The following is a 22,376-nucleotide window of genomic DNA, read 5'->3' on the forward strand; positions in this document are numbered from 1 at the left end:
ACATTTTTCTGGGGTCATTTTGGACACCTTGACAAAAAACATACTAATGTGGCATCATGTTTGATAATGTGGCACTAAAACCTTAGTTATAAGCAAGGAACTTACTGAGTAAGCTGCTGTAAAAAAAATGGGAGTGATTTGAAATTTCCAAGTAGAATTTTAAGAAGCGCAAAGTTAGGATGTCCAACTACTGGATCCTCTCCCCTGGTCCATATTTGCAATACCCTCCCTTTATCCCTCTCTCATCCTCTTGCTGTCCTTCTCCAAAGGCATATTTGCAGGATGGATGCTCCATATTTGGAGCTCTCTCCCTTCCCTCTCCAAGGGCAATAGTCACAAGGTTCTCCCTCCCCCTCATCCACGGCTGAGCTATTCTGGCTCCAAAACAGATCTTTCGTATAGCATGATAGTGATGTGTTAGTCAATCACAGCCGTTTATTGCAAAATCGACGGTGTAAAACGCATGACTAACACGCGTGTTAGTCAATCCATACTGTCGTTTTGAAGCCAGAATAGACGAGTCCCTCCTCCACTCTCTCCCTCCTCTTTCTATCATCTACTTATACATATAAATGGAAAGAGAAAGGATCCCGGGGAAGTATGGTAAGCATCTGATACTTTAAGTTAATGTAAAAGAATTAGGAAATAGTAAAATCGACTTATGAGAAATTGTCAATACATAAATCCATACTAATTGCATATATTTGAACCAAACATTCAATACCCGCCAACTCTTTGTTTTACAATCATAGTGAACAAAAGAAACAAACAGGAAAAATTAAACCATGTAACTGGAAAAAATTAAACCCTGTCGGTTTAGGTCCTAATGAATATAGTAAGTTATACGACGACAAATGAAAGCTAAAACTCTCGTGAAGTTGAATGCCAACTGTTAACACTTAAACACCTCAAAAAACTCAGTAGTCAGTCTAATCCAGATACATTTGAAAGAAGAAAAAGAAGCGGCAGCTCCTCTAACTGCAATACAAGTTAATATGAATCCCAACTCCTTTTTGTACAAGGAGACATTGCTCCCGTACGTATTCATATTTCCTAGCAAACCAAAGCATGATTATACTATATACCAGCCAAAATGAATATATGAATCTTATGATGGAAACTTAAATTCACGGAGTTCTTTTACGTCCAATTTAATGGAGGGGCCCATTGTTGTACATATGTAGGCAGATTTCCAGTAGATCCCCTTAGCCCCAGTTGGCCTGTTAGCATCAACAGATTTCTGCAAAAATGAAAGGAACTGTCAGTTGCATCTGAGGTTAATAGACTTTGACATTCTAAAAGAAATGAGAGAGAAGCCCAAATTCGCTAAACTACATATGCAAACAGAACGACCGTGAGATATTCCATTTAAGGGTAATACTTACAACAGCGGCAATTAGATTTGCAAGAAGATCCTCATTAGCAAAGTCTGTCTTCCCGAATGGAATATGAGTAATTCCTGTCTTATCTGCTCGATATTCTACTTTACCCTTTTTGAATTCTGATATAGCCTGAAAAGGACAAGCATTCGCGACCGCATTAATTGGCAAGCAATCATTCAATATCCAAAGCATAACATAACACTTTCATCCTTATCTTGTTTTGGTGCTACACATAATTTTGCACACAAATTCAGTGGCATAGAAAATGCATTTTCATACTTATGCTTAACTATATGGAGTAAGAGAGGCAAGGAGAAAATTGGTATGGAACTCTTATGAATAAAGAACAAACCAAAACACACACAAACACATATACATAGTCATATTGATTTTATATTTAAGTTCAAATTAAGGGAGGTGAAGATGTATGAAGAATCTTTTTTTCTAAAGAGAGATCAAGTATATTTAGAAAAGGGAATGAGTTACGAGATCAGCTCAGCCCCCAGCCATGCAAATAGGTATAAAGGTGACAGAATTGGTAGTCTCGTGCTTGCCTATATTACTTGATAAGACAAAGAAGTTTGTACAAATGACAATACAAAACAGAGCTACAACCTGGAAACAGATCTGTATTTAAGGTCCATTAGGGAAATAAAGAAAAAACAATCTGTGAGGAGAACAAAGAGGTAAACTGAAGTATGAATTATCTTATTAGAAACTTCAGGGTAAGCAAGGAATTACAGCCATCAGTGAGGATCAGATAATAGTACAGAAACTCTGATATATACATGTCTTTTGACATTTATCGACTTGTTCACCTGTTGGGATTTGAGATTGCTAATTGTGGGCTCCTCTCTCCAACCAAATTGCCTTCACCATCACACTCATGCATCAATAAGATTACGAAGGTCCTTCTGAAAATCAAAAATAAGAACCACAGGGCCACCGAACAAACATATAAGATTAATTTGACTTCCCTTATGGTGTCCTCATATGCAAATCCTAGACCAAGGACTGAAAATCCCTGTGGGACAGTCATGAGGGCTGCCAAGAACAGGAATGGAAGACTCTTGTTGCATGGCCCCCATATGAACTCCCAAGACTACTAATAGAGATTTGCTCATGCAGCCAAATTAGGGCTCTCATTACCAAGGATAGAAAAGATGCTTCAACAATAAAGTCATATGAGGGAAGACATTTCTAAGTAGTTCGTTTGAAGCTCATGTATAAATGTGTTCATCATAAAGACGGTTACAGCAGCATAACTAAGCATAGATATGCATAAGAAGCTATTATAATGCACCAGAGAACGTTTCAGTCCCAATGAGAAAATGCAGACATCCTTTACCATACCATAAGCATCTTTATAACACATTACATTCATAAGTGGTGAAGATGTATGAAGAATCATTTACTTAAATAGAGACTAAATATATTTGAAAAAGGAAAGAGTTATGAGATCAGCTCAGTCGCCAGACAGATTCAGTAGTTTCACTCTTATCTATATTGCTTGATAAGAAAAAGAAGTCTGTGCAAAAGACAACAGAAAACAGAGCTACAAATGGAAAATAATCTGCATTTAGGTCTATTAAAAAAGAAATCAGTGAAATGAACATCAAGGTAAACTGATGTATGAAGTATCTTATTAGAACCTTGGAGGTAAGGATTGAATTACAGCCATTGGTAAGGATCAGATAATGACACAAAACCTTTCATAAATACATGCCATTTCAGATTTATAAACTTGTTCATCTGTCAGGATTCGATATTGTTAATTACGGGCTCTAGCCTCAAAGCAACTTGCCTTGAACATCACATTTATGTATCAATAAGATCATGAAGGTCCTCTGAATTATTTAATAACAACCACTGGGCCACCAAATGCACATATGAGATGGATTGACTTCCCTTATAGTGCCACCAAATGCATATCCCAGATCAAGGACCTAAACTCCATGTGGAGCAGCCACGAAGACTGGGTGATTCTTGCACCCCCCATAGGGGTCAAGGATAGGGAGGAAACTTCAACAGTAATGTCACAGGGAGGAGCTGTTGACAAATTCATAGATACCTCTAGATCATTCATCTTGACCTCCTGTATAAATATGTTACACTCACATCTTTCAACATCTTACATCTTACGCTCCATCTTTTAACATATCAGTCTTTAAGCTCTTGTATGAGGATGCTTTGAAATCAGGATCCAAAACTGCAGTTATATCAAATTTCAATCATCCCTTGCCAATAGGGGGACATGGCATAATTGAATGAGATACTAGAATCACACTAAAAATTGGCAGTAGCCTTTCTTGCCTAGCCATGAACACTACTCTTCCAAACTATACTCTCCAAAGATGGGTAAGCTTTAAGCATGGTACAAGGTGCAAGGAAAGTAATCACATTGTCCCCACCTATGTTAGGTTTTTTAGATGTACAAGGTGTAGAAATATCTGCAAAAAGCTCTTGTCTATGATCATCCTAGTTCAAAACTCCAATTCTATCTCAATATATGACAATCCAAGTGTTGTCATTGCTTTCATAATTTTAATTTTTGCATAGGCCTCAAGAGACGGAATGCGCCCCATAGCCTCCTCCTCTGGGTAACATCAAAGAGGCAGTTTTAACAATCCATAATGAAATGCCCTGGCACCTTAGACAAATGTCATTTGAAGCAATGAATCCCCCACTGCATTCAACACCACAAAAATTGCATTTCAATCTATTAGACTTAGGCACAAATTTTCTATAAGCCCATGCAAAACCCCTTTCACACAGCATGATTAGCTGAAATCAGCCAAAAAATGCATGGAAGAAGCTACTAGGTTACTTGAAAACCTAAAAATTTACCCTCATCCTAACCCTTCACCAAAAAGATAAGTTTAGGTTGGTTAGGGTTGAAAAAAATTTAAAACATCAACCCAAACCGTAAACTAAAAAATAGTTAAGGTCTGAGCTTGCAGTCTCTAGAAAACTTTGACGCCCTAACCCTAACTATAAACTATAAATTAACTTAGACTTACGATTACAACTTATATTTATTTATTTTTTTAAAATTAAAAATAGGGTTAGGTTTTGGTTATTCACCAATGTTTTCAAGGTATAAGATTTAATGTGGAACAAAACCCTAGCCATTAGATTCAAAGATTAAACATTATAGTTTATAAATGTAAACCCTAAATGCCTAACGGCAATAACCTTCCAATAAACTAATTAACAAAAAAGAACTTTAAGGTCTTACCTCTTTTGTGCACCCTGACTAAATGAAAATAAAACACTGACAACAGAATAAGTAGGAGTGCCTTGGGGTGTGTCCTAGTTGACCCAATGTTCGATAGTAGCACAGATACAAATTTGAATCAATGACATGCATATGAGCTTTGAGAAATCACAAATCTCAATATAAAAATGAGGGAAATATTGAAAAAACAGTTCCATAGGCAAAATTAAATAAACCAGTTTATTTGTGATAAAATCACAGTCTGATTGTGATTTTGAATAGATTGCAATTTAATCCTGAATAAATTGGGAATAACCGCTCCTTGAAAATGTGTCCGACATTCTTTTCTAAAACTGCAATCCAATTTGGATCAAATTGTCATCTTTCTGGTTCATGATCGATCATGAGTAAATGACTGAGAATATCAGCATAATATATGGATAAGAAAATTCACATAAGATAGAGATGAAGAACAAATCGATATCATTTCTATGATATTAGGACAGTGAACTAGATATGACCAAGTGAAGTAAGTTTTTCTGAAAAGATGGGAGCCATTCGTACCAATAGATAAATAAATTTTAAAATTTCAAAACCTCAAATATATTTTGTGATAAGACCACCTTTTGAGATTGCAACTGAATCTACATGCCACGTAAGTTGAGGTTTACATTTGTATGATCATACACAGGAGAAGAAAACCACAGCTACTAGAAGATGATGAACCATTGACCCAATCATAACCTTAGCAAAATGCAGTATGGTAACATATTTAGGCAACCCATCAAGATAAAAATGCTCATATGGTCTACACTTTCTTATTTGATTAATAGATAATTGCATTTTCTTCTAATATCTATCCACCAGACACTTCAAATAGTTTGACAAAATCCTTCTTGAATCGTTCTCATAATTTACCAACATTAACCTGGTTGTGAAGCAATGACAGAATTGATCTTCAAAGGGAATATAAAATCTATGTAGTATATAGTTTATCATTTTCTTGTTATGCAAATATAAAATAACTAATGAGTAGACAAGCATAAAATACTACTAAAATGTCAACCCTTCAATATACCTGTGGAATATCTATGGTGACAGTTCCTGCTTTGGGATTTGGCATAAGTCCACGAGGACCCAATAATTTCCCCAGAGGTGCAATCTGCAAACATTGGTACAAAAACATTTAGCATGGACTGCCAACAAATAGACAGAAACAAAAAAGACGTAAAGATAGATGTATCATTGCTCTTCATATAAAGACAGGAGTGCCATTTACCTTATTCCAAGTCTAGCATTAATATTTCATCTATCATTAATATTCCATCAATGGATTCAAAACTTTGGTTGAATTCTCAAATAATAAACTTCCAGCATTAGATAAGATAAGCAGCAAATACAAAACACAGTCTCAGAATTTTTAACAGAAAGAACAAGAATTTGTATTGCTCTTTGCCAAAGTATGCGGATCAAAATTAAGCTATAACACCATACAAGCTGAATAACAGCAAATAATTTATATGAACCGGTGGCTATACATATATAAACTAAACACTGTAATTTAATGCAAAAGATTCTATATGTTTATTTCCATTCAATGACAATGCATCATAATTCCTGGCATGCAGGTCTCTGTTCTTGACTTATTAGAAGTCTCCTTATTGTCATGTTATCAGACTCATCTACTTTGATATTTATTTATTTCTCTAAATTGCTGAAAATCTATTTACATTATCATGATATTGGAAAAGTCTGGTTGTTGAAATCCAAAAGCGTATAAAACAAATTTAATCATTATTATTTCTAAATTGGAACACAATTGAACTTCTGACCATATCATTTTAGGATGCCAATTCATTGTGAAAGTCACACAAAGACTCAAGCTCCCAAGTTCACCTGCAAAACCAAAAATATAGCTTCCACAAGAAAGTAGCAAGAATAGATTGCTTGATTATGGATACAATAACAATACAATGATTAAATCAATTGATACATAAAGTACAAGAGAGAACTTGCTTATATAGGCAAGGTGAGAGGATATGTGAACATAAGATTATGACATGTACCAGAATCACATGACACGCACCATAAAGAGAAGTATCATAAGTGTACCCTAAGTAACCTTGACTAGAGTGAAGAGGACCTAGGAGATAAACCAATTAGGTAAATATACCCCATTCATACCAATAGCCTCCCTTAAGTGCAACTTCACTATGACAGCAGGTACTGTTGGTAAAGCCCGAATATGCTAACTGGCATGGTTCCGGTTTGGGTACGGCCTCACTTATGCCTAGGGTGCCACCTAGACACTCTAGTTCGCAAAGGACCTACAATGAACCCGAGTGCCCAGGTGGTACCTTGGGCATACCTACGGCTTGGGACACTAAAAAGTGCATTTTTTCAACCCCCAAAAAAACATTTTTTTATCTATGCACTCCCTCCAATGTATTCATTCACCCTAAATTGAGGGTATTTGGTGTTTGCAAGTCATTTGACAAGCACAAAACACCAAGAAGAGCATTATTTTTCTCATTGTTGGGTTTTCAAGGTTACTTCAGTTTTTTTAAAGGTGAGGGCTGTGAGGGATTAAGACCTGCACCAAAAAGTTAGTAATCGCTGCACAAGGAAGATTCAGCCTTCAAAAGTAAGTAAATCTTCCATTTTCTTCAGATTTCAATAATTTTTTGAAGGTTTTTCAATTTTTCAAAAAAATTTATTAAGTTTTGAACTTTTTATGCATGATAAGAGGTGGTTATAATGCTGATATTTTTATTTTATTTTCAATTGCAGTGTTAATTTGTAATGTTTTTAATTTTAATTCATATGAAGTGGCTAGAAGTTCTAGTTCAGTTGCCCAGAATGAAGATATTCTTTTAAATTCGATGTAGTGTCGCCTTTTTGGCGTCATACAACAATGATACGACAAATTCCTAGTGGTGGGGGTTTTCTTTGTCATTGTACCCAATGTGGGAAAGAGTATAAAAGCTCATAATTTCGAGTGAAAGTCCACTTATGTGCCATCCCTTTACAAGGAATAAAAGTTTGTCAAAGGAACAAATATTGACTTTTATTAAAGAACAAGAGGGTGCTGGAAAGGCAAGTAATAGATCAAAGGCTCTTGTACATCCTCTTGCCAAAAGAAGCTCGTAGAAACCTCCCAATAGCTTCTCAAGCTGGCCCATATCCTTTCATGCCAATACCACCATCCTCTAAAGATGAGAATGTTTCAGTTTTGCAAAAAAGAGGCCCATTAGACAAGGCCTTCAAAAACAAAGTGAGGTTGAGGATCAAAGCATTTCTCGTTGCATTTAACACAATGGACTTCCTTTCAACATTGTTAGATCACCTAATTGGGGTGATATGGTGAAGACCCTTTACAATACACCTCCTAATTATGTTAAGTCTTGGGTATGAAAAGGTGTGAACCACCTTATTGGCAAAGGAGAAACTTTTAGTAGAAACATCACTGAGAAAATCAAGGATACATGGCCTTAAACAAGTGTGTTCATCATTCTTGAATCTTGATGGATGGAAAGATTACAAAAATAAACCACTGATCAATGTTATAGCAATGTCCCCTAAAGGGACGAAGTTTTTGAAGGGAATGGACTGAGGGGCAAGTAAAAGATGCAAGTTTCATTGCCAATATCCTCATAGAATCCATTGAAATGGTTTGGATTAAAAAATTTGTCAAAGTCATAACTAACAAGGCTAAAAATTGTAGGGCAGTTGGGTCTATAGTTGACACTATACATAGTCACATTTTTAAGACACTGTGTGCAGTCCACTCAATTTGCTATTGCAAAAATTAGCAGACAAGTTAAGTGGGTCAAACAAATCTACACGAAGGGTGAGGAGATCCAAATGTTTGTGACTAATCGCCATATGTCACAAGCCATATTCAGGGCATTCACCAAGTTGGAGTTGTTGAAGGTAATTTAAATTTTATTTTTTAATATATTATTTATTGTTGATTTGTGACGTGTATAGTTTTATACCATGATAGGTTGCCAAAACACGATTTGCATCTCACACAATTGTCTTAAGATGACTTGTGAAGGTACGAGAGGCCTTGAGTTCTATGGTCATCAACAGCATGTAGAATGTCTAGAGGCAATCAAGCACAAAAAAAACACCAAAAAGAAAAAGCATTGATCCTAGATAGTGAGTAGTGGGCTCGTGTGGAATATGATTTGAACTTCTTTGAGCCCTTTATGAGCCTGATTAGGTATGTATATACCAATCACCCATGTTGGGGTAAAATTTATTATGGTATGGACTCCATGGTGAAGAAATAAGAGCAATAATAGAAGCCAAGGAACATTACCCAATGGAAACATTTTTCAAAATTGTGCAAAATATTATCGTTGACCATTGGAACAATATTACCACCCCCTTACATCTCTTAGCATTTGCTTTGTCGCCAAAGTATTATAGCAAAGAGGTACTTTCATTGCTAAGGAGGGTGCCACAATATAGGGATGGGGGGGAGGTTCCTGCTAGCTATAAAGCTGCATTTAGAAAAATATTTTCAGATGAATAAAGCCAAAGTGTTGTTTTGAGTGAGTTTGCCACTTCAAAGCTTCAAAAAATCATCACGTTTCCACTCTTCTAGACAAATATAGGAAAACTACTAATGAATGATAGTATCTACATGGTCAAGGCTCCATTTACTTGCGGCCTCTTGCAATTAAAATTCTCTCCTAAATACATATCTTTTTATTTTTTTATTTTTCTCGTTTTTCATTCGATGCTATCATGCTATATATTATATTTTATAATAATATAATTTTATGAAAAATGTTTTTAGTTTTAAATTATAAAATTCAATACCAGATGTCGTATGCAAACTCGATAGCTTGCAAGTTCTTCAGCTAAGTGGAATTGTTGTACATACTCCATCCACACAGTCAATCACAACCATTTGGGTGCAAAAAAAAGTAGAGGATTTGGTCTATACACTCCAACCTTCATCTCTAGTCACATAAGAAACTTAAATACAATGAGGGTGAGACAAAGAATTGGGATCTAAACCCTGAGTATGCTGATTTAGATGCTACAATTGTACAGCTTGCTGAAGTCTCTAAAGATAAGGCAGCTTCTGCACTTGACATAGCTAGTGGTAGTGGCAATCCAATTAATTATGGTTCAAATGAAATTAAACCAAATGTTCATGCTGACCTTGAAGCTTCTGATGAAGAAGAATATGAATATTAAATATCGATTGTAATTTGAATTTTCATTGTGTAATGACATTTTGAATCTTGAGTATTTTCATTTTTGCAAATTATGAATTAGGTAGTTAAATATTCTATTTATTGGCAACTATGAGTATCATGTTCTTATAATTTATAATTTTGAATATATATTCGTACTCATACCCAAGGGAAAAAACTGTCGTACCAAGTTTTGATACCTGTACCCGAACCAGCACCTTAGCAACCTAGGAAGGAACAAACATATGCATGAATGCAAAGACACCTAGATGAGTCCTGACTACAAGGCCACGTTAACTACCCATGAATAAAAGATTTTTCACAAACAAAGTAAAGGAGAACAACCTGTAAGAAAGCCCCTCTCCAAAAGAGGGAATGCATGAAAACAAATGTGTACAAGTGATGGAAGAAGAGATAGGACTAAATACAACACCCCATGAACTACATCCATCACAAATACACAACCAATAATCCCCCAAAAGAGAAAGAGTAAGACCATAGATCCCCAACATAATGAAGTAGTTCTCATGGTAATGGTGAGCACATGAACGTAAATGTTGAAGACTATCCAAGATCAACAAACAACATATCTCGCCTTGGGTATAAACCAGTTTAATCATGTATATAGAAGAAACTCCACTTGCAAGATGAGAGATGAGAAAATAAGTTTCATGATGCGTGCCTCTAAAACTACTCAAGCGTCTCCAAGCTAGAAAATGCCACAACAAAATTAGGTGCAATGTCAATAAAAGAAGATGACAAATCAAAACCATGTGGAAACTCATAACAATCTCCGAACACAATGATGATACGATTACGGTTGTGTTGTAACTGTCATCAAAGAGGAAATAAAGATCCTAAGTGTGTCCTCTAAATTTGCGATATGAGACTCACAAAATAAATCTACAATAGCTATCAAAAACTCATCCCACAAAGTTGAATCTAAAAGACAAGAAACTTCCTACTAAATCAAAGTACTAGAAGCCATGGCAACACTAATCGCCAAAGAAACAAGAGGTGGAGGAAAAGAAAGCTCCGCACAAGTCTCAAAAAACATAAAGGTTCAAGACTTCTCAGAAATTGATTTACACAAGATGCATGAGTGTGAACACAAGTCAAAGGAACTGCATCATCATTAAGGGCATAATGTGAAAAGATGTATAAGCAAGATGTATGAACTATGATCAACCATTCCAATAGAATGGTCTCTCTACAATCCGAATCTATGATAATCATAGAATCAGGTGTGAACTCAATATTCTTCCCTATGCCACTATGTGAAATCTAATAGATACAAAGGAGATTGGTTGACAAGAGTAGAACAAAAAGTACATCATTGAATGTGTCTTCTCCCATGTCAATAGATCCTTTCCCACAAACACACATTTGTGTTGTTCCCCACTTAAATATGTGGTAAGTATTGTCACATGAAATTGCACCCTGTTGGAATCAGGTCCAGCACTCCAATGACACAACGGAAACGACCTTGTTGAACTGCTATGAAATGAGGTTGAATCTCCAAAGAAGGTAAACTTCCTTTCTAATCTAGATGCAGCAGTATTGGTCCAACCCAACATTGAGAAACCCTACTATAATCTTATTCTATCAGCTTGCAAGAGGAAAGGAAGAGAATGCAGAAAATGAGAAGGGGCAGAGATGCACAAAGACTAGTATGTGTTTCTTCCTTCCTAATGTTGCACAACGAATCAAAAAAAAAACACCAAAAGACATATAGTTCTATGTTAAATCAATTCCTAGAGGTAGACATGGAGGTTAGGGTTTGACAAATGCAAAGAGGGAAGAGAGATTCCACAGATAGCCTTTGCAAATAAGATTAACACGGCATGAGAACATAGAAGATGAAAAATTCAATCAAACATGGAGGTAACAAGATTTTTCACAACATATCAAAAGAAAGAAGAGGTAAAAAATGGTAATTTCTATTCATTCAGAGGCATAGGCCAAGTTACAAGGACAAAGATGCAAATATGCATGCTCTACCCAGAATACCCAGAACCAAGGGAAGAACCACCCTTTCCAATGAGGCTTAACAGCCTATTTATTCATTTGTTGGGTGCCCAAGGCAAGAGAAGGGCATGTTGAAACTAGAAACCCTAGCTTCACGCACCCTTTGGAATGTCTAATAGGAATCTCCATCAAATCCAATCTTGGGTGATTGAGGAGGTCAAAAAAGACATGTTTGCCACTCAATCATGGCCTAGCATTAATGATCTTGAGTTTGAGTGCAACGCAAGAAGATTGCCCACAAAATCCACAATCCGGGGTCACTTAGAGATAAAAGAGGCACCTGCAAGCATTAAATGAGCATTGGCCTCATCTTCCTCCTTGCTTTTGAAACAAAGCTAATAGGCCCTAAATTAAAATGAACTGATTCTACAACTATTTGGTGAATTTCAAACTCATATTTATTGAATCATTTATGTGTTTGAACACTAACCATTGATATGAATTGGCACAGGTTAGATCAACGGCAATCGCAAGCTTTGACTTGATTTGAATATGTTTGGCTTGGAGGATCCAATACAATAAGAGCCTAAGTCACCAGGTTCAAATTCGAATTCGAAGTTCGACAACTTTGAAATTCGAATGAAGTTTGATGAGGGAAAAATTCAAAATGTATAAAATTCGAATTAAGTTCGCCATATGTATAAATATGCCAGATATATTCTATAAAACAACCAATCTTTCATATGGGGGATGGTTCCATATGAATTGCTAATAAGGTTTATTGTAAGTAACATCTTTATCTCATCTTATGAGAATAACAGAATCACCAAATACTGGAATACCTAACTGATTGGGTAATCAATTATCATCTTCAGCATTTTTTTCTCATCCTAATTGAGGGTTCTAACCAAAGATCCCAGACTCGGACTCGGCTCGGACTCGGCAAGGCCGACTCGACTCGTGACTCGGCTATGACTCGGCAACGCCTCGGCTATGACTCGGCAAAATAAAAAACCCTTGAAATTTAGAGATTTTTAAAGATTTAAAACTTGTTTCATGCACCCATTATTGAATAAAGTTTAAAGACACTATAACATCATCAAATAGAAGCTAATTTGATCACATACATAAACATACATCCATCACATGCGTAGAAATGTAAATTGTAGCTGAAGGAAATAGAAAACATAGATATATAGAGTTATAAATGTTGTCAAATGTATATAAAATCCATGACATCAAATGTTCCCAAACATATATATAACTATAAACAAAAACAAGTCTATGGCTCAGGCTCTAGCTCATCCTCAGCCTCAGAGTAGTCCGTCTGCCTCCTACAAATGCATCTAAGGTAGGTCCTGGATGACTGAGAAGCCATAGTCTCCGCCTGTGAGGTGCCTATGCCGGATCGTGCTCTATCCTCCTCCTTTGCCATAGCCACAGCCTCAGCCTCTCTGTCTACCTGGTCAACCCACTCATGGTCCTCCTTAGTGAAGACAGGATCGGTAGACTCAGTGATCCACTCAGACTCTGGATCGATCTCCGCTAAAGTGATCGGAGAGGAGTCAGTGTCCAAAATCTGTCTGGTCCTAAGATGGAGGTTGTAATGAACAAAAACAAGATCATTCAACCTCTCCACAGACAATCTATTACGCCTCTTCGAGTGGATGTGCTCGAACATGGACCAATTGCACTCACATCCAGAAGCACTGCATGGCTAACTCAAAATACGGATGGCAATTTTTTGAAGGTTTGGGGTTGAGGGCCCAAACATTTGCCACCATCTATCTGAAATAACGAAAAAGAAAAAAAAATCAAACTCATTTCCAACTTTAAGGCTAGATTATAAAATCAAAAATTAAAATGCATAAGCCATAAACTTAAGAATCTTAAGTTTACATATATTTCTACCTGGCTGCGATTGTGTTCGAGCCTCTATGCACATGCTGCTTGTGAAGATTGCCCCTTCTCGATTATTATATTTATCCAGCTGGAGCGTTGTACTTGAGGCTGTGCCATCAGTACACAACTTCTGAACCACTGTATACAGGCCACTAAGAACCTCCTCATCCGCCTTGAAGTCATCACGGAATCGAAATGCCGGATTGAGGTAATAGGCTGCTGCATGGATGGGCCTGTGAAGCTGGTTCTGCCATCTCCTATCAATAATCTCCCAAATGGGGCCATACTTATCCTCATCTCCTGCATATATGGACCTAATGGCCTCCTTGGCCCTATCCATACCCTCATATATATAGCCCATAGAGGGCTTCTCCCCATCAACAACTCGTAAGAGAACTACGAGGGGCTCAGTGACCTACACATAATGTTAAACAAAAACAATTAAGTCACAAATTAAATAAATAAAAAAAGAAAAACTGCAAAGTTAAATTGTTAATAAATTAAAATTAAATTACTAAATAGTAGATACTAGATAGTAGATACTAAATGTTAAATTGTAATAAATTTACCTGCACGATTTCTCCACAGGGGGTCCAAAAACCTGGCTCATCAAAAATGCAATTCAACACATCTATCCCTGTAGTGGTCGTAGCATAGGATGAGGAAGTCCACTCCTCACCAACAAACATACGCCTCAAAGCCGCCTTTGATTTTATCAAGGATTTCAGTGTGAGGAAGTTTGAGGCAAACCTCGTGATACCAGGACGAGCCAACTGCTTTTGCCCCGTGTATCGCCTCATAATGGTAAGGACCAATGCATGATTGTAGATAAACTTGCTGATATTTTTGGCCCTTTCAACTATTGATTTCACCCATTCAAGCTTACCAATATCCTCCAACATGAGGTCAAGGCAATGGGCCGCACAAGGAGACCAAAAAAATTTCGAGTGCCTCTCCATCAAAAGTTTACCTACAGCAATTTTAAGTTAATTAGAAATTTTGATGTGTTAAGAAAATTTTAAATAATCATAGATGCCTCTCCATCAAGACTTGAAAAGTTCAAAATTTACCTGCAACAACATAACTTGCTGCATTATCTGTCACCACTTGCACCACATTTTCTTCCCCCACCTCTTGTATGACTTCCTCAATAGCCTCACATAAGTATGTGGCATTTTTCACATGTGAGGAAGCATCAATAGACTTCAAGAACATGGTGGATCCTGAAAATAGAGTTTCAAACTTTCAACAAATCAAAATTTAATTTATTCAATGCATTTAGGGAAGTACAAATTAGAATGAATCATGATCAATCACCTCCGCAGGAAACAAGAAAATTTAGGAGTGTTCTATTCCTCCATTCCGTCCAACCATCTGTCATGATGGTGCAACCCTTTTGGCTCCAAGACTGTCGGTGGTCCTCTAGCTCAACTTTCATATCCTCAACCATTTGTAACAAGAGGGGGCCACTTAACTCAGCATCGGTAGGGGCTTTAAACCCCGCACCACAAATGGTTATGGAATCTACCATGCCTTGCCAATAAGGAGACCTGTCACAAATAGATTATGATTAGACAAAGTAGAGTTCAACTTCAAACTATAAATTTACTTTTAAACTTAAAGCAATCAAATAAAAAAGAATTACCTGGCTGCAATAAATGGAATGTTGCAAAAGTACCAAAACTTGCAAATTTGTTTTCTTGCAGCATCATGAACCTCCTTGTTCCAACCCATGCTCTCAAGCGAGGGTTGTGCCCCAGGAGTACTACGCGGCACAAAATAACTATCCAACCTAGATTTCCGAACTCTAGGGCCAAAGGTAATAGTGCCACTAGGAGGAGTAGAAGTAGAAGCACTAGCACTAGCAGAAGCACTAGGGCGAAAGGGAGGCATGGAAGAACCCTCTCCAACACAGCCTACGGATGTGGATGCGGATGCGGATGCAGATGCGGATGCGGATGTGAGTGCATGGGAGCCAATAGCACTTAACTCTTCCAATTGCCTCTTCTTAGTTAACTTTTCTTGTTCATGTGTTTCTAATTGGACATAACAGAAACGTTTTGCCTCGGGAGTTTGTAATTTGCATACCTCAATATCATGGCCAGGTATGCCGGCAATATGGTATTTAAATCTATTGATGCGACCAAAATTAATTTCTTTACAAAAAAAACATTTTGCTTGATTTTTTTGTCTGCCAATGAAGTCTTCAGTATATTTCCAAGCCTCATCCTTTTTAGGCATTGTGAAAAATGAATGTTTTTTAAACGTGAAGGCTGCTGCAATAAGAAAATTTAATAAAGTTATAAACTAATAGAAAAAATCAGCAAACCCTACTTTTAAAAAAAATAAAATTGTAAATACATGTTTACAATTTTTTTCTAAAAAAATGTAGGGTTTGCACTTTGCTATTATTCTACTTCTCTCATTGTAATTAAGCTAAAAAAATAAAAACATTCAAGATTTGGAAAGTTGACTGTTAAACTAAAAAAAAATTAACAAACAAATGAAAAAAATCCATTAACATACCTAAAAAAACCAGCAAAATCTACCTTACCTCTTTCAAATGAGTTGAGAAGTCTTGCTTTGGACTCCTTGATGCTCTCAATGCAAGCCTATGGCCTCCCCAGTGTGATTTGTGGTCTCCTTGATGCTCTTCTTCCTTGCTGGTTGCAAACCTATGGCCTCTTGTTTTCCTTCCTCTCTCTCACTTTTCCTCTCTTCTTCTCACAACTAACAATTAGAAGACCTTTTAGGGTTATATGAAAGAGAAAGTTAAAAAAAACAAATGAAAAAGCTTTTATTTTTTTTGTTTTTTAAAATCGAAATTGCCCATTCGCGCAGCCGAGTCCGAGCCGCGAGTCAGTAAAACTCGCCGAGCTTGGCTCGACTCGCCAACTCGGCGAACTCGCCTGACTCGCGACGAGTCTGGGAACTCTGGTTCTAACAGACATAAATATCCTGAAGAAAGAACGGGTTAATGGGTTTTAATAAAAGAAAAGAAGATGTGTTTAAAAAATATTAACAGAAGAAGGAGGCCAAAAATTTATTAAAAAAAAAAATTAAAAATTTTTTTTTTTGAAATTCGGCAAATTTCAACGAATTTTTTTTTTTTTTTTTTGAAGTTCGACGAATTTCGAACTTCAAGGATGAAATTCGGCCGAACCTGGTGACTTAGATAAGAGCTATTGAGCAATCAGGTGTTGCCAAGCAGCGAACCACTTTAGAAGTCATCATTATGGATCCCACGTAGCCGGCAACTTCTTCTAAGCAAGAGGGACAAATTTCATCTAATTGTACCATCACAATCGTAGCTAGTTCTATCCTTTTATATCTCGTGATAATCCTAGAGTGAGCAATAAATTGCTATGTGGACCGACTATTTGAAGCCTTTGTTGGAACAAGCCTGGGCATATTGGTAGGCCTAGGGCACTTGTCCAAGTTTTGCATCATCACAAGCATTCCCATTAGCATTGACTGAGAGCCTACAATAAGCCTACAACACGCTACAATCAAAACTTGATGCCTAGACAAGGCAGGGACCACTTCCTAAGGACTATCGGCATAACTTAAAGGAGTTGAAACTTGAAATACACATGGGCAAACACCAATAAACGGTTGCACTAGAAAAAGGGGGTCGGTGACACAATGACTAGAAATGCTTACGTTCATAACTTAAATGACTAGGAATGGGTAACAATAAGTCAACATCAAATTAAAACACAAAGCAACCAGACCACAAAAAACTTAAGGTTTTTGGACTAAGGCAAGAAAATACCTTATCAAATATGCATAATAAGCCCTAATTTTGCAAGAGTTCTACTAGTTGGCATCAAATGTCAACATTTTGGTGACCTTTGTGGGATGTTTGTCTACTAAACATGGAATCCAAGGGCCTTATCAGTCCGTTGGGCATAGAGTTATGAGGGGAACTGCAACAACTGACATGCCTCAAAACGAATAGGAAAGAATAACATGGGCAAGCCTACACTAGAAGAAAAACACAAAGAAACTAAACCATACATTCTTTTAAGGAAAATGCAAAGCATGCAATAGCACTTCTTGGAAAACAGTGACTAAGTTACCTTAACCTAACCTAAACTAGCCAACAAGGAAATAATTTTAAAGAAAGCCATTGACTGGCTTATCAAAGTAGCTACCTTTTTTGACCAGCTTAAGATGCTTTTCTTGTTCATGGACAACCAACCAGAAAAGTAAAATTGATAAGCATACATCACGCTGTTGGAGTGCCTCTCAAAGATTAAGAACAAAATAGCTCACCTGCTTGTCAATGTGGCCCCCTAGAGTGAATTGGCAAGTAAATCTTCCTCTCTTTTATGCTCATCTTCATGCTTAGGAGCAAGCATGACCTGGGGCGACTTGCGGATCTCTAGCTAAGCTAAATGTTTGATAGAGCATCCTCTTGAAAGTGCCAAGTCCAAGAAATCAACATTGAACTTTCTCTTGTGCCAGTAGGGGCTGGTTCTAATGTCTCAACTGATGGTATGGGAATCTCCTCTAGTTGTTGAAACTGAATCTCTAGCTTAGGAGATGATAGCTTGACGTTAAGGCCTGCAAAGAAATTTCTTAGCTCATCCCAGAATAGGTATTCATCAATCTCCACCCTGCTTCCTTCCATGACAGGAATCCTCCTCACTCCACAATAGTCCTTGTGATCGTCTAGAGAAGCATCAAGATTCTTCCCTTAGAATGTAAGCTCTCACATCTGCTATGATCATGTATAGCAGATCACGCATGTCAATTTCCTCATCTCAAAGGACAAGACTGTCCTCATGATCTTCCTCAACCTAAGACCTATCCACGTGCTCATGTTGTCCACCAAGCTCCTCAACATCCTCTTGTTTATCATCATGGATCAACAACTCGTCAAGGTTTTGAGTGATTTATTTTTGCTCCAAGGCATCTGCAGATGTAGGCATAGGGATGCCCTCTTCTTCATAATCAATGAAGCAAGGGAGTTCATCAAATGAGAGGACCGATTCCTCTTCTTCATTGGCATTTCCTATGTGCCTGATGGTCTGTTGCTGCAGTTGATCATCTTCAAACTTTTCTTGCAACAAATTTGATTCTCTATTTTCTAAGGCACAAAAGGGCTCACAAACAACGAGGTGCACCTCCTCCATTCTTGTCTCATTAGACTAGTCAACCCTCCAAACAACAGGTCCACCTTTTAAGAGTGAAATAGTATCAAGACAAGCGAACTAAAAAGGTTTATATTTTTTACAAAGGAAAATAAGGAGTTTGAGTCTCCTAAGGTAGAATAGGTTTTTGAGAAGACTGCTCCTATGGAATAACAGGCTGAGAGCCTCTGAAACTAGGGATGTTTAACTTTGGAGGCTTACTTGAGGATTCAGAAGGCCTCCCTGCTTGAAACTTGGAATTCTAAATTTAGAGACTTGAGGGGCTTACTTGGCCTCTTGCATAAGAGGCATCTCCCTAGCTGCCAATTGCCTGATTTCCTCCTCCTCTGCTAGCCGGTCCAGAATGTAAGAGGCTGATTGAGCTTCTAGTTTTTGTACTTGAGCAATCAATTGTTTCGTTTGTTCCTCTTTTGTAGCAGATTCTCTGGCGAGAGATTCCTCATTTTGCTTCCTCTATTTATCCATTTCTTGTTAGTTCTAGCAAGCTTGATAGGCCAACTCCTCATGTTGGAAATCAAACTCCTGTAGTCCCTTGATATCATCCAACTGCTTATTGAAGTCTAGCAATATGCTCTTGATGTCACTAATATCCATATCATCAACCTTTTGGGGCTGACAAGGGGAATAGCAATACTGGCTGAGAATAAAATAGGCCCCTTGGGTTTGTTGATAAGCATGTGTAGGCTGCCAAGAAGGCTGAGCAGGGGTGGGAGGGAGGTAAGCCTTAGGAGAATTCCCATAGCTTTCTGGGACTATGTGAAGTGAAACCAGCAGCACCTACAATTGATTCAGAACCTATCAACTTATAAGGACTAAAAAGATAAGTTTGTATAGGATACTGATGTTGTCAACACCTTATTCTGCCATTTTTCCTTCTTAGAAGTATGTTCACCAAGTTGATAGTGCATATAGACCTAACTTGATGAATGTCTTTGGTTGAAAGTTGTAACCACATGGACTACACTTTGCATTCCTCCAATGTTCATCATCAAAAGGTCCACAATAGTTTGTCCATCTCAAATTTTAAACAGATTTTATATCTCAAATTGTAACCAACAATGCAAATTCTTTCCGCAGGAGATGAAAACTGATAATTTCCATAAAACACCTCTCCTCGTTTGCACTGCTTTTGTCTTTGTACAGATAAAACTGAATTGGATATATTAAAAATGCTAAAATCACCTCAACAGAGTAGAAATATCAATTATATTTCTGTTGTATGTAAATTTGGCTCAAGATTGAAGAAAAATTGGATGGTTTAGCAAAGCAAAATGTCAAGTGGCCTTTCTGATCAATCAGAGCTTGTTGATAGCATCTTCCTAGAAGCAATTAAGAGTTCCTAAATTGAATATCTTCCCCACAACATCAACCTTAGTTTACAAGTACTCCTTTTTAGCTAAGACATATTAAGGAAACATAATATTAAAGAACAAAGATGTATTACATCTTCTTTCTTATCATTTAGAATGTGCCATGCATCAATCATAATCACTCCCACTGAACACATATATGGTGGTTTAATAAATTACTTCCAATCAGTAAATATAGCAATTTATATGCACATGCTTCCTCACCTTAACAAACCCCCACAATGAACTAAAACTTAGATCAATGTTCCCTTGATTTTGGTAGTACAATAGAGCCATAATAAAAAACAGTGGCCAAATTTTGTTAAGCAATTGGAGTTTCTAGAGTAGCTTTTCAATTTGATATTTAAATTCTCAAGTAAGTTTTAACAATCGATTAAATCATCTCTTTGAAATTGATCATCAAAGAGATGATTCACTACACAGTTAAAAACCCACATAAGCATTGGCATCTAACTACCATAACTGATGATGGAGGACTGAATGCTCTCAAGTTGAAACATAGGAAATCTCACTTAATTCTTGAAAACCAAGTTATTTTTCCTCATTGGAATTTATTAGTTAGATTTCCATATATAAACATAAAATTATTTAAACAATGGAAAAGAATGTCTTGTGATAAACATACTAATCAATTATTTATTGCTCAAAGCCTCAAACATCTTAGTTGTATTTCTTCTTACGACTTGGCTCCTAGTCATCGGCACATCCTTGAGGCATCAATTATGTAGCTTCTACCAAGTTTAAAATTAATTAACACGGGTCAAAATAATATAGAATGAATAAAGCAAACAAGATAAGATAAATTTATTAATGTACAACAAAAGACCGCAAAGGGGGTCAAAGGGATTGCCAAAACAAACACAAGGGCCCAGCCCACAATAAGGGCTCCAAACGGTACCAAAAAAAAAAAAAACCCAAAGCAGCAGGAAACGAAAAGAACCACAAAACCAGAAAAAGGGGTGGGAGGGATCCAATAGGGAAACCCCAACCCCCCTAAGAGACCTAAGCTGCTGAGAAGAACCCCCAAACAAAAGGGTAAGTCGTGGAACGAGCAGGAGCTTGGGGCCACCTCTGAGAAGTCCTGGAAGAGGAGGCCAATGCTGAAAAGAGTCCCTCCGAGGCTTCATGGATCTAGAATGACTGAAAGAGGAGCCAAACTACCATTTGGTACCACGAGCCGAAGGGAGCCCAATGAAGGAGGAGGTGATAAGCTAACAAGAGTGTGAGTGCACAAGAGGCTGACACTGAAGAGAGCTATCCCGAAGCCTGGTGACCTCCTGAAGATATAGGGCAATGCACCTCTGATCCACGAATCTGAAAAATGTGGAGAGGTCCTGAGTGTCTCTGAAAAGGCACTAGAATCTCCCACGGATCTCGTAATAGATAGGGCAACAAAATATGAAGTGCTCCTCCGACTCGGTCTCTAATGCTGCATAACTGGCAAATCTTGTCCTTTCTGTCAAACTGGTGATCAGTCTCAATGCAGAGCCTGTGAGAACCCACCCAAAAGGAACCGATGGGGATTCTGAGGGAATGGGACCAATGGTGGGATAAGTAAGAAGGGTGGACAATGAGCCCGTCCTTCATATCAAGGAAGTGGTACACGTAGAAAGCCATCTTGGGGCGAAGGCCCCCGTGGGGGTTGACCCAAGTAGTGTGGATGTACTACCTATAAATGTTTGTCCTAATGCACCTGTTCAGCTCCTATCTTAGGGGAAGGAGATGAGGAGGGGCATCAAGAGATTATTGGAAGGGGGGAAGCAATCCATCACAATCCCAATAGACCCAAGAAAGGTCAAGGCCTCAACGAACCACCCATGAGCTTGACTAGAAGAGACGGAGGCAATAGACTCCGAGGAGCAGTAGGCAAGGTAAGGGTATCTGTGTCTCCCCTCTCAAGAATCAGCAAAACCACAAAGGCGATGCAAAAACCAAATCAGATCAAAGATGGCCTCAAGCCTGAAGGGGTGAGCCCCAAACTCTGCAAGGATGATACTATGACAAATGGACTACTTACACCTGAATCAAACTCCAACAGAGAAGGCCCCCAAACAATAGAACCATAGAGAACTGTAGGTCTGATAAGAGTTTCCATGAGGGTCATCTCAGACATGGTGTCTTGGAAGTGGTGTCGAAAGCACTGTCTCTCAAGAAGGGCCAAA

General features: G+C 37.6%; 2 protein-coding genes across 4 annotated transcripts in view; both read right to left on the bottom strand.

The window, feature by feature from the left end:
• Positions 1-792: 792 nt before the first annotated feature.
• LOC131031558 (uncharacterized) overlaps positions 793-22,376 on the bottom strand; it is a 90,951-nt gene continuing 69,367 nt past the window's right edge. For both annotated transcript variants that reach the window (XM_057962705.2, XM_057962704.2), the window contains 3 exons: positions 5,678-5,761; positions 1,386-1,511; positions 793-1,240 (listed from right to left, as the gene is read on the bottom strand). In XM_057962705.2, the coding sequence (XP_057818688.2) occupies positions 1,109-1,240; positions 1,386-1,511; positions 5,678-5,761 (342 nt within the window). In that variant the 3' untranslated portion in view covers positions 793-1,108. The remainder of the gene's footprint in view (positions 1,241-1,385; positions 1,512-5,677; positions 5,762-22,376) is intronic.
• On the bottom strand, positions 12,959-20,697 carry LOC131031557 (uncharacterized). Of its 2 annotated transcripts, XM_057962703.2 has the most exons (7): positions 16,240-20,697; positions 15,331-15,961; positions 15,003-15,235; positions 14,756-14,908; positions 14,255-14,655; positions 13,695-14,100; positions 12,959-13,571 (listed from the first exon to the last, which is right to left on the bottom strand). In XM_057962703.2, the coding sequence occupies exons 2-7, from the start codon at positions 15,924-15,926 to the stop codon at positions 13,501-13,503; spliced, it is 1,860 nt and encodes a 619-aa protein (XP_057818686.2). In that variant the 5' UTR covers positions 15,927-15,961; positions 16,240-20,697; the 3' UTR covers positions 12,959-13,500. The 2 variants fall into 2 exon arrangements, with proteins under 2 accessions (XP_057818686.2, XP_057818685.2); XM_057962702.2 differs by lacking the exon at positions 16,240-20,697 and having other exon boundaries at positions 15,331-16,108.

Source organism: Cryptomeria japonica, chromosome 8, assembly GCF_030272615.1.
Source record: "Cryptomeria japonica chromosome 8, Sugi_1.0, whole genome shotgun sequence".
NCBI classification, from domain to species: Eukaryota; Viridiplantae; Streptophyta; class Pinopsida; order Cupressales; family Cupressaceae; genus Cryptomeria; species Cryptomeria japonica.

Excerpts from the sequence above, each read along its gene's own strand:
- LOC131031557 (XM_057962703.2), bottom strand. The coding sequence starts at position 15,926 with ATGCCTAAAAAGGATGAGGCTTGGAAATATACTGAAGACTTCATTGGC. Across the intron at positions 15,236-15,330 it reads ATTCCATTTATTGCAGCCAG|GTCTCCTTATTGGCAAGGCA; the intron begins GTAATTCTTTTT and ends TATTTGTGACAG. Across the intron at positions 14,656-14,755 it reads AGCAAGTTATGTTGTTGCAG|GTAAACTTTTGATGGAGAGG; the intron begins GTAAATTTTGAA and ends AAATTGCTGTAG.